We start from the raw sequence: 13,095 nt of genomic DNA, 5'->3' as shown, positions 1-13,095 counted from the left end.
GTACAGCCACATTTCCACTTGATAATTGGCGGCTGGCCTATGAGGTTCAGCTTAATACTTCCAAAACAGAAATATCAGGGTTGAAGAATATTCCTATTAGAAACTGAAGAATCAAAATTTAAATGTTATCTGGTACTTCTAAAATTTAATAAATGTAGCCGGATATAGTGGCACACACCTGTAATCCCAGAAGCTTGTAAGGCTGAGGCAGGAGGATGGCAAATTCAAAGCCAGCCTCAGCAACTTAGCCAGACCCTAAGAAACTTAGTAAGACCCTGTCTCGAAAAATAAAAAGGCCTGTGGATGTGGCTGAGTGGTTAAGTACCCCCCTGGGTTCAATCCCTGGTGACCCCACCACAAAAAGAGGAGAGATGTAGTTCCTGGTAAAGACAGGATTGATGACAATGGACAGAGGCAACAATTAATGCACAAAACATGGTATAGTACATTGATTCCTGAACTTTGCTGTATATCAGAAACACTGGGGAATTTTAAAAAATCGTGATACCTAGGCCATACCTCAAGACAATTAAATAAAAACATCAGGTTTAGCAATGAGTCTCTTCTTTTTGGTAGTACCAGGGATCGAACAGAGCCTCCTACATACTAGGCAAGTGCTCTACCAATGACCTACATCCCCAACCCCATATTTAGGGATATTCTTTTGGGAAGAACATTTGGGAAGCCTGGTTCTATTCAAAGAAGGAACAATATATATTCAAATAATGTATTATCTGTATGACTTTATACAAATTAACTACTGACAAACTGTGTATAAAACTCCAAATTTACAGGATTGTTGTAATTATTAAAAGATAATCACGTACAATGCCCAAATGTTTAACTTTTTCCCTTCTTCATGTGTAGAAGGGAAAAAATTAGCCATATTGGTTTCAAACAATTACTCCCTTATTTCAACAGTACTTACCAATGTTACATGTAAATCACAGGCAATCATACCTCAAAGAACAAATTACTGCAGAGAATAGAAGAGGCATCTTCCAGGCATACTGATTCTTTCAATCTACATAATGCATTTAAAAACTCTTAAGGACCATGGTCATTGTAAAAAATCCCTTTTCTAAATTAAAGTCAACTTTAAAAATTATGGAATTCATTCTAGGTTGAGATCTATATGATATGACAGAACCCTAACATGAATTATCTCAGTATAAAGCTTTTTCCATTTCCCTTTAGTATTACCAATGAACATTCACTGCTGCAGCCACCAAAATCACTTTAATATTTTGTTAGGTAAATATAATAGTGTTCTGCACAATGATAAATCCAGAATGTATAACTATGATCTAAAAATCCACCTTTTCTTAAAAATAATGTCATTATAGAATATAGCTTACAAAGAATCCAAGCGTGTGTGTGCATGAGTGCAAAGAAAAATTTTTCTTTATCTCAAGAGGGGTGTGTGTTACATGACTATACATTTGCCAAAACTGATCCAAACACACATTAAGATGTATGCATTTTGCTGTACATAAATTTAACTGTTTAAGACATGCATCAGTTTGTGTTATGTTAATATTGGTAATCCAAAATATTAAGAGCTATCTATACAAATAGCCAACAAAAAGCTTTATTTTGTTATTGAAAACAAAAATAGTTAACCAAAACGAACATCAGCAGGGCAGTGGCGCATTCCTGTAATCCCAGTGACTTTGGAAGACGATGTCAAGTTCAAGACCAGCTTTAGCAACTTAGTGAGACTGTCTCAAATAAAAAGTAAAAAAGGGCTGGGGGTGTAGTTCAGTGGTAGAGCACCCTGGTTTAATGACCAGTACCACAAATAAATAGAAAATAAAAAGGGGGGCATCATTTTAACTAGGTATTCACTCACTCAAAAGCTAGCAAGGTATTCACATAACCTCAAAAAAACTTCTGTTAAACTCAAGGACTTTAAAGACTCAATTCTGACCTTCAAATTGTTAACCCTCTCTGTTAACAATTTTGGTGGGGTGGGGGTTGCTGGAGATTGAACCTAGGGCCTCTCACATGCTAAGTATGTGTTCTACCACTAAGCTACAGTCCCCAGTCCAGGTCACTTATTTTATAGAAGAGATTTTCAGATTTTCTAAATGAAGCTAAATGTCATAATAAAGCTAAGTGGTGCTCCTTGAATCAAATGAAAAGGTATACGTACTACCTTGACAAAGGTGGTAATGGCTTTCAGAAGAACTAGAAGTTAGTAGATTCTAGTACTCCTCTGAGACTCAACAGTCTAATTTGTATGATCAGGAATTGGGCTACATACACCTCTCAGGTTTCATTCAACTCAAAAATGCTACTACCTAGCATTATAACATGATTTCGTAGACTAATAATATCAATAGAACACGTTTCTAGTATTCCACGATTTCAGTTACGCTAATAATTACATCTTTCATTCATCTAATGATCTTTAACAAATATCACTAAAGACATACCCAATGCAGTTGTCATTTTTTGTTCTCTAACGGCATTGCAATCTTATTCATGGGATATATATTCAATGCCGAAAAGATAAGATTAAAATTTAAGCTGATATCGTTTTATTTTTGATAATAGAGATTGAACCTATGGGTGCTTAACCACTGGGCCATTCTCCCAGTTCTTTTTTTTAAATTTTGAGATGGGGTCTTACTAAGTTGCTTAGGGCCTTGCTCAGTTGCTAAGGTTGATTTTGAATCAAACACGTGATCCTCCTGCCTCAGCCTTCGCAGTACTAGGTTTATAGGTGTGTGACACCTCGTGTGGCTACAATTTAAGCTGATTTTTAACACTAAAGAAAGAATTAATCATTAGTTCATAATTATCCTCCAGAATATCAGACATTTGGACAGAGAGAGCAAAAAAATGTGCATAAAAAGCATAATGGTCAGGGCTGGGGTTGTGGCTCAGCAGCAGAGCGCTTGCCTAGCACTTGGAGGCCCTGGGTTCGATCCTCAGCAACACATAAATAAAGATATCATGTACAACCACACACACACACACACACTTTTTAAAGTATAATGTTCAAATGTGGCAGTACACACCTGTAATTTCATCTACTTGGGAGGTTGAAGCAGGATCCCAAGTATGAGGCCAGCCTCAGTAACTTAGTGAGATCCCCAGTTTGAAAGAAAAAATAAAAAGGACTAGGGATGTTACTAAATGATAGAGCACCCTCGGGTTCAATCCCCAGTACTAAAAACAAAACGAAAAATACAAGGCAAGAGCAAGTCTCCTATGTCCCACCCATCTTCTTTATATGATTTCCCTATAAAAGTATATTTCACTATTTTACTTCATTTTTAGTCTATGGTTTACTTGAAGCTGATGATATCTTCAAGTCTTCTGTGGTACTTATTCCTAAAATTTAAAGTTAAGTGTAGTGGCACAAACCTATAATCCCAGAGACTCAGAAGGCTGAGGCAAGAGGATTGAAAGTTAGAAGCCAACCTGGGCAACTTGGTGAAACCCTGTGTCAACAGAAAATGAAATGAGCCGGGTGTGGTGAGGCACAACTCACCAGCTCAGGAGGCTGAGGCAGGAGTATCCCAAATTCAAAAGCTAGCCGCAGCAAGACCCTGTCTCAAAATAACATGTATAAAAGTGGTAAAAGATGTAGCTGGTGGTTAAGCACCTCTGGATTCAATCCCCATGAACCAAATAAAATGGCTGGGAATGGAGAGCACTCCCAGGTTCAATCCCCAGTACCAAGGGCAAGGCAGTTAGGATATCTATATAAAACATCAAACTGAAGAAATGCTTTCTAGCTACTATCTTCTAAAAACAAGTCTAAAAGAAATTCCAGAATTAAAAGGTTTAAGAGAAACTAAGCAGGAAACATTTACTTAGGTAGGGATACATCAGTAAAATAAAACCAAAATCTCAGCATGCAAAAGCCAGTAGAAATCTCCCCCCCCCCCCAGTGGGAGGGTAGAAGCCCCCAACCTGGGGATCATAGGTGTTAGGAGAAAGTTACAAAGAACAAAAATCCTTTCTATTCAGCACTTTGTTTTCTCACCCCAACAAAAATAGAAAATTACTAAATTAGTAAAAATATTTATTTTATAAAGATGAGGAAACTGAGAGGTTCATACAGGTTAAAGGACTGAATGATCCTAGATCACCAGTCAATACCACTGAAAACCAATTGCCTAAATAAGCACTCTTTTCTGCTTATCTTGTTTCTTTAAAGAACATGTTAATTCATTTCTGTGTGGCAAAAAGGAGGACTGTAACAGAAACTCAGTAATTTAAGTCATTTCCTGATGTCAATTCACAAGGTGCCAAGGATTTAGTTTAAAAACTAAGAGACTGGATTGCCAGGCTTCAACTTAACCATAGGTTCCTCAAATTACATAGCAAGATTCTGATTAGGCAGACCTGCTAGGTAGACCAGGTAATTTTGAGGATTTGTTTTAAGACATCCCTAAGTATCTTAAAGCAAATCCACAGACCAATAACGTGTGCTGTGTATGAGTGTGAGAGAGTTTGTGTATGAGAGACTGCAAGACTAAATGGGTATGAGAGATGTGTGCAAATAAAGGGTAAATCTAAATTTTTACAATTAGTGTTTACCAGTCTAAAACAATGGATAACGGATTATCTTATTTAATCTAGATAAAACTAAAACCCAACTTAATTCAATATTTATCAAGTAAATATTTATTAAGTATATACAGACACAGAAATTGTGGGGAACAAGCTAAACTAGGAGGATGGGAAGATGCTGCTATCTAAACAAAGAAAATTAATATAAATATTTTTTATGCATCAGTGAAAACTGATGTTCTTTCAGACTTTTAACACCAATGAACCAGAACTGAGTATTCTGGCACACATATGGAATACCAGTGACATGGGAGGCTGATGCAGGAGGTTCCCAAGTTTGAGGCCAGCCTCAGTCACTTAGCAAGACCATGTATTAAAGTTAAAAAAAAAAAAAAAAAAAAAAAGGCTGAAGATATAGCTCAGAGGTAGAATGCTCCTGGGTTTGTTCCTTAATACCACATAGACAGATTATATATAAATAAACAAAACAAATTCAATGAACCAACTTTGTTTTTATGTACCTATCCCTAGCATTCTTGAAACAAATGTATGCTTTCCCTGCCTCTATCCAATTATACATTCTACCTTAGAGACTACTCCCAGAAGCCATATATTAGTCTTGGTTGTCTTCCCCAACCAGTTCACCAACCTTTTTTCCTTAGAGCCAGACCCTGAAATCCCATCTCCCCTCCCAAAAAGCCTTAATTTGAAAGCCAGATTCATCTATTTGGCCCCACCCACAGGCAGCCTGTAACTACCATAACCCTCTCTGTACCCACCATCTTACAACAGGCACCTATTAGCTTGCTCACAAGTTAATTTCATTTATTAATGTACATATTCAATGTGTTACTCATTGCCCTTATTGGCTTGTACCTGCTTTATCCTTAAATAAAAGATACCATATAAAATAGCATGTTCTTAACTTGGGTTTAGGAAAGAAAAGTCAACATGCTTAATGGTTTTTGAAAATCATTTCAAATACATTAAATTTAACTTGGTTTATGAAATTTAAAAATCTCCCACTCCACAAATCTCAAAAGCATTATACTAAGCGAAAGATGCCAGATACAAATGACCTCCTAGTGTACGATTCCATTTGTTAAGAAATTCTAGGAAAAAACAAGTGGTGGAAAGCAAACCAATGGGGGTTAGAGGCCATTTTTTTCCACACAGGTTTTTAAAGTGATGAGACACATTGAAAAATCTCAAATCCAGATCATCTCAAATTTCACATCAACCTTTGCTACATAAGATAAACCTGGAATTTTCTTCCAAGGAATTCATTTCATCAATTTTCCATTAAAAATGTCATATCTTCACTGGATTTTTTTTAAAGTATAATGTTAGTTTGGATGTTCCCAAATCAGAATTAATGTATGTAACCCAGTACTTAAATTAAGACTTAAAAAATAGAAACGAGAATGGAAAAGGATACAGAAAATCTTCCATTTAATTCTCTGCTATTCAGCATCTTTTTGCAAATGTTATTTTTCATTAGTGGAATACAGCTCATCTTAAACCACATTTTAGTTACTATTCTATAGAGGGTTATTTAATCTCAAACTAAAAAGAATTACTCTAAAACCCTTAGAGGTTAAGTATTTGAAAGAACACAATGTATTTTAAAAACCTAGTCATCTTTTATTTGATTATTATTTCTATTTGCTTTCACCAATATCCCATCCTCCAAAGGCCAACAATGTCCTTGAAGTTTTATTGACAAAATAACTCAACAGGTTAAAATTACTTACCAAATTGTGGCTAAGTGAAGCTTTCTTTTAACACAACTGACAATTTATTTCAACACGGTTGGTGCTGCTCAGACTGCCATTGCCATTACCCATAAAAAATTTAGTACAAACTGAAATGTGCCAAACATTTCAATTCACAAAAGAAAGGGTAATAAACATCTCTGAGAATTTCTACACAGTATAACTTAACAATGTCATGTCGCATCTGCGCAGAGATTACAAACATACTGTCATTCTGTTATCTCGTTCTTTGTACCCCACCACCTCCTGAAGCTTTATTCTTGGCTTTACAATGGATTAATCCATTCAGGGCTGCTAACGGGGGATTCAAGAAGCATAACTTCTAAACTCAAAGTGAAAAAAGGGCAGTAATATGGGGTTGAGTCACGTCGTTCCGCCATTTTCTAAGCGGAGGAGGAAGACATGTTGGAACAAAAACACAACAAAAGAGCAGCCATTTCCCAAGCCAGCTCCAGTATCAACCCGAACTGGCTAAGCCCGGTCATTTGGGCACCTTCAAATCCCTTCACTGGACAAACCTAAGAACATCAGAGGTGTGCCGCAGGAAAGAAAGCAGCAGTCAACCTCCCCCTGTAGGGATCAAAGCTGACCTGCACACGTAACTGCAGATGAAAGCCTCGGGAAGGGAAAAACGACAGGAGCTGAATGGACATGAGTGAAACCAACTGATATTTTCAACTCAGTGGGCGAACTGAAATTTACTCGTGATTACCGGGGATCTAGGGCTGTCAGGAAATCACCGACTACAGGGGACTTGGGCTGGCCCCTTCCGTACTCGCTGGGCGGACCGCCTGTCTGACGGGTTCTTACCGTATGTGCGGGATGCCAACCCCACCTTGAAGAATCTTATAGAGTTTGCTCTCGTACAGCAACTGGGGATGCCTGGCCTTCTGAGACTCTAGCTTCACTGCCACTTCCTGCAGGGGAAAAAAGGGATGATGGTGTCAACATCCCTATGGATTCAGTGTCACTTAGGAAAGGAGAAGAGACATTAATTAGCAAAGCTCCAAGTCGCTATTACTAGGACGAAGCGAAAGGTTGGGAGGGGAAAGCTCCCTTTGTAATTATAAAACGGGGCAGCCAGCCTCAAAGGCCTCTTCAGGGGGTAGTGACGAAATCCGCACGTCCTCTAAAGTGCAGGAAAACGATTCATCCAGAAAACAGGCAACCTCTGAACGTAATGAGGTTTTGATGGAACCCGGCGATCGGAAACTGCACTCATTGGAACATGAACCCCAGTACAATTATATATAGAAAACACAAAAGAGAAACAGGGACCTCAGACTTCTGCCCTTCTCACCTTAAGCACGATTTAAAAAAAAAAAAAAAAAAGTTTGACCAAAGGACAATTGTAACAAGCTAAGAAACTTCCCAGTCTAGCCAACCTCTCTATCGGGTTCTTTTCCTTTTACGGAAGAAAGCGGGGGAGGCTCCTAAACCAGGAAATCTGGTTTCCCTCTGGATTCCCCGGTGCGTGCGTGCGGTAGGAAGAGGCCCGAGCAGTTTGGGGTTCGGGGAGGGGGGGGGGCGCAGCGTTGGATGAACCCCACTCTGGGTGATTACCTCGCCGTTGGTGATGTTAATCGCCAGATAAATGTCCCCGAAGGAGCCAGACCCGATCTTCCGTACCAGTTTATATTTCCCTCCGACAATGAATTCGGCCTTGGAGCCGCTGCTGCTCGCCATCCTGAGAAACGAAGATGGAGGCTGGGGCCAAGCCCCGACACCTCTGAGGGGAGGACGGAGGCCTCGGGGGCTCGTCCGCCGGGCAAGGCTGCGGAGGGCGGCAGGAAGTGAAAATCGGAGGTTTTTCCCGGCGTACAGGGCCCAGAATCGGCCAAGGGAAACCCGATCACCGCCAATCAGTCAGGTTTCTTTTAGCAAGGCCGCAATTTTTGAGTGGTTTTCGCGGTTACTTAGGCTAGGCCACTTGTTTCTGGGAGGTCGCCGCTGCCGAGTTTTCACGGCGACGTCGCGGGCTGGAAATGGGGCGCGGTGAGTTAGGACGGTGATACCGCTGTCACCACTGCCGCCGGCTCCGGCCCGGGGGGACCCCTGTCACTCCGCCGACGCCGCCATCTTGTTACTCCAGCTCCAGCCAACACAAAATGCCCCCAGTCCCCGGGAGCCGCTTCTTCACGGCGCAGAGCACTCTGGGAAAGGGATCTCGGGCTCTAGCCCCGAAGGGTCGGCAGTGAGAGGAGGGCGGAACCGGATCCGTGAGAGTCGCGGCCCACGCTCCAAGCGTCATCGCGTCACCACACTGCTGCGCATGCGCACTGCAACGCCTGCTGTCTGCGCAAGCGTGGCGTGGCTTGTCCTCACCCCCGCTCCGGGCTCTCTTCCACTTCCTGTCGTCGACAGTTCTCTTGGTACCTGTTAGTCACTTCGGACCCGCCCGCTCTCTCTTAGGCTGCCGGGTCCTAGGCCTAGTGAGCAAGTGAGGGAGAGGTCACCTTCAATTTTTTTTTTTTTTTTTTTTTGTGGCCGTAGGAAGTCTCTGACCTCCTTGGGAGACCTTTGCTCTTTGTTTTAGGCGGTTTTTAGCGTTTGATCTTTCTTTGGCCACTCCTCAGGGCCGGCCTTTTCCAGCTTATCTTCTTTTTGGAAAGAGGTTGTCGCCTCTGGTGGAGAGGAAGAGAAAAGCAGACCTAGAGACCTGACGACTAGTAATTAGAATTCTACTCTCAACGGAGTATTAGAGCCCCCCCCCCTTTTTTAACAGATGGGGAAAGAAAGGGGAAGCAGAAATTGCTCTGCCGCCCTGTGTCCTTGCATTGTCGCCCCACTGATACATTTGATCTTCGAGGAAAAATCCTAGTAGCTACTTAATAAAGAACATTAGTGACAGAATCAACAGAGAAAGTAGGCAGTGCATAAATTATCCGTAGGAACGGTTGTTATTACACCCCCCCCCCAATAAAGAAGAGTCATATCTTGGTAGTGTTGAAAACGACAATATTGCCGGGTGCTGTGAGACACTCGGGAGGCTGAGGCAGGAGGATCACAAGTTTCAGGCCAATCTTGGCACTATAAGGAGACCTTATCCCAAAATAAAAAGAGACCCGGTCATGGTGGCGCATGCCTGTGATCCCAGCAAGACTAGGGAGGCTAAGGCAGGAGGATTGCAGGCTCAAGGCCAGCCTCAGCAATTTAGCGAGACTCTATCTCAAATTTTTTTAAAAAGGGTTGGGGAATGTGACTTGGTGAATAAACGCCCTTGAGTTCAATCCCCAGTGCAAAAATAGATAAAAGAAATAAAAAATAAAATGGGATGGGGGTGTAGTTCAGTGGTAAAGCACCCCTGAGTTCACTCTCCAGTACCTTTAAAATAACTAAATTTCAAAAAAATCCAGGTTTGAGGTTTCCAGGGATAACCACTGTTTTGCTGATTTTCTATCATAGTTATACAATATGTTTAATAAAATGCTCACTTTGAGGAATAAGGGGATAAAGTATATACATTCAAAAGGATTTTTGGTGTAATTGTTAGGTAGTAGCTAGCAATGAACAGAGAAATGCAGGCAAGGTCACAAGTGTTCTTTAAATTACTTTCGGGTCTTTAAACAATTTCCAAAGAAAATGAGAAAGCAAAGGTGGTAGTTGATTTGTAGAAAATAGACAGAAGCAAGGGAGCTAGTTGGAAATCACAGCAAGAGAAAAAGATTAATGGGACTAACTCTTGACAGGGTTAAGAGTTAATGGGACTAACTCAATGACAGGGTCCATTGATGTTGCTGTAAAGCTAGAAATTATAGCTAGAAGTGTTTCCATTTGTCTGGGAAGGAAGATTCCTTTAGTAGTGCAGCTGCACTAAAGTAACTTCTGACCAGCAATGGACACCAGTGCCCACATTAACATGGGATTGACTTGTAGATGACCACCCCATAAATAGGACGGCCACCATGACAGATCCAGAGAGGACCAACTAAAGTCAAAAACTCCGTGGCCCCATGTGAAGGAGGAGTTGAACACCTGTTTGGCAAACAGTACAGAAGGTGGTCCCCTGCCTTCCTGGTAAACATCAAACAGTAATAAAATTGGAGTCAGCTTTGTCCTTCTCTACTTGGAGATGGCCCTGTCTCTCTCTTGAGAGTGCTCTCTGCTTAAGCAGCACTTTGCTTTTACTTTCACCTATAATACAGTTCTTTTGTGTGACTTTTGGTGTCTTGACTTCACAAGAACGGAGGTTTGGAGTTTCAGCTCCCTGTTTTACTGTGACATATTTATGTGTGTTCAGGTGTTATGGTAGGATGGGGGGGGGCATAGAATGGATTAAGTGATCCCCAAAGGTCTGAGTATGGACAGGTATACGTCTAACAACGTTTTCCATAAAGATATTGGAGAAATAAGAGCAGTAGAATGAATTTTTGATTTATCTAGTTTTACATTGTAGTTTAGTCTAGATTTTGTCTTCCTACATGTCATAAAAATCCCTTTTTATAAAATGATACTGATGGTAGATAGTTGTCTTATTGTTTTAAAAATACCTTTATTTGAAAATAAAAAGTTGACACTATATATATATATGACCTCATTTTTTGGAGGGGGGGAACTATTGTTAGTCCATGAAATCTCACTTCTGGGACCCACTAGTATAAATAACTTAGGCTTCTAATTCTGAGATTCTATAATTTTTTATATGCATTTGGTGTGTATCTTCATTTATTTCCTGCCTGTGACAGTCACTATTCCAGCACTGGTAATGTACTAAATGTTCTAAAATGTTGTATGAATGTCTACAGTCTGTTCAAATGTGATTGCAGTTGGATACATCTTAAAATTTAAATTTATTAAATCAAGGGTGACAAACTGTGTGCTTTTATGTAGAAAATGATGCTTTTTAAAAATTTATTTTTCTTTAGTTGTAGATGGACACAGTACATTTACTTTATTTATTTTTATGTGGTGCTGAGGCTCAACCCCAGTGCCTCACACATGCCAGTTGAGCACTCTGCCACTGAGCCCAGCCCCAGCCTGAAGATGATGTTTTTATGTGCTGGCTATGACTCAACCTTAAAATCATGTGTCATTTGCAGTAAGTTTCATCCTAAATAATTGAAGAATTATCTGTTGTTAGTCCTGCTGATGTAAAGTCACAAATCATTCCATATTTCTTGAATCAGGAGCAGCTTTGCCACAATGGAAGTACTCTTTTAAATGTAACAAAATGCAATTGCTAGCTTCTAAATCAGGTGAATTCACTAAAAATAAAGGTATTGAATGAACATTTTTGGCCTTGAGGGAAATTTAGAGATCATCTAGTTCAGTAATCATTACATTTCAAATGCAATTTATAGAGTGTTTTCACACATGCCATCTGTGCCCTTCCAAAGCAAGCTGAATTTCCCAAGATCATACAGATTTTGGTGGCAGAGACAAGACTAGACCCCTCAACTACCTAACCAAAAGAAAGAGAAAATTTTTAGAAAGGGAAGCTGGAACAATCACATCCTAGTGATTATTTCTGTGTTCATAGGGAGGTCTAGATAATTAGAAAAAAAAAATTTAAGCCACTAATATTTATTCAAGGAAAGGTCACTGGTAACCAAAATTATCTTGAGTAAAATAATAAGGACAAACACAAGAAATTTTTAGATATACGCTAAAAACACCAGGGTGGCCTGCCCATCTCTAGAGTTTTGAGGTACAAATAAGCACAAAAATGCAGTGACTCAAAATATGGCACACTGTTCCTGTTGCTTAACTATTTCATAGCCTTGTGCATAATAAATAGCAGATAAGTAAGTTAGTGGAGTGACTGAAAGCATGAGGACAAGCCAGGTGCTGTGGCCCATGCCTGCAATCTCAGTGGTTGCAGAGACTAAGATAGGAGGATTGCCCAGCCTCGGCAACTTAGGCCCTAATCAACTTGGTGAAACCCTGTCTCAAAATAAAAAGCGCAAAGGGCTGAGGGTCTGGCTCAGTGGTTAAGTGCCCTGGGTTCAACCCCCAGTATCAAAAAAGAAAATTTTTGTTCTGTTTTTCAGTTTTTGACAGTGAGAGCACTTATAGTCCCCATTCTTCCCCTTTGCACTGTTTATGGAGTTTTCTTCAAGTAGATTGCTACATCTATGATAGCAACTTCAAACACATTTGAGATATTCTGCAAACATTTCTTACTTTTCAGGGAGTCATTAACCATACATTTATTTCATTCTTTGAACTTATGTATTCTTTTGTCTCATATGGCTTCTAGATTCTAAAGGTGAGCTCCATGTGTTTATTTCCCAACAATATTTTTTAAAAATCATGTATCCATATAAAATGTTTACTGTTGTTTTTCCTCGTAGGAGTGACGGATATTCGTTTGAAATTTTTTAAAAACTTAGATAAATCAGGTAAAGAAAACAAAAATCTCTTAGAGATAATCACCAAATGTTGATATTTTGCTATATAAACATCCAGTCATATTTGTGTATGTATTTTGGGGAAGATCAGATTCTCCCTCTGAAGGTTTGATATTTGAGTCTTATGAAATAAACTGGCAATAGATTCACAGGAGAAAAGCCATAACAAAAATTTTTTTTATCATAGTTGTATGTGACACAATATCTCCAGATTTTATGCTTTTTCTGATGAAATAGGGATGAATGATCATGTTAGAAATGTGACGACAAAAACAGTATGAGCTAATAGGAAAAGACAGTAGGAAAACACAATAAGGCCCATCAAGAATTTTTTTGGCCCGTTGGTTCCAGCAAGGTAGGACTCCTCCTGGAATGGGAGTCTTATGACCTGGTATCAAAAAGATAGGTCAGAGAATTTCATTATAGCCAGCTCCTAAACA

General features: G+C 39.8%; 1 protein-coding gene across 4 annotated transcripts in view; it reads right to left on the bottom strand.

The window, feature by feature from the left end:
- Window positions 1-8,507, bottom strand: part of Csnk1a1 (casein kinase 1 alpha 1) — a 42,287-nt gene extending 33,780 nt beyond the window's left edge. For 2 of the 4 annotated variants that reach the window (XM_046459996.2, XM_046459998.2), the window contains exons 1-2: window positions 7,869-8,506; window positions 7,116-7,222 (exon numbers count right to left, since the gene is read on the bottom strand). In XM_046459996.2, coding sequence (XP_046315952.1) covers window positions 7,116-7,222; window positions 7,869-7,991 — 230 coding nt within the window. In that variant the 5' untranslated portion in view covers window positions 7,992-8,506. Of the gene's footprint in view, window positions 1-7,115; window positions 7,223-7,868 lie in introns of all 4 variants that reach the window. The other 2 variants (XM_046459997.2, XM_046459999.2) reach the window with 2 other exon arrangements.
- Window positions 8,508-13,095: the final 4,588 nt, after the last annotated feature.

Source organism: Marmota monax, unplaced genomic scaffold, assembly GCF_021218885.2.
Source record: "Marmota monax isolate L192 unplaced genomic scaffold, Marmota_monax_Labrador192_F-V1.1 WCK01_AAM20220418_F8-fsc00006, whole genome shotgun sequence".
NCBI lineage: Eukaryota > Metazoa > Chordata > Mammalia > Rodentia > Sciuridae > Marmota > Marmota monax.
This window is presented reverse-complemented; position numbering and strand designations above follow the sequence as displayed.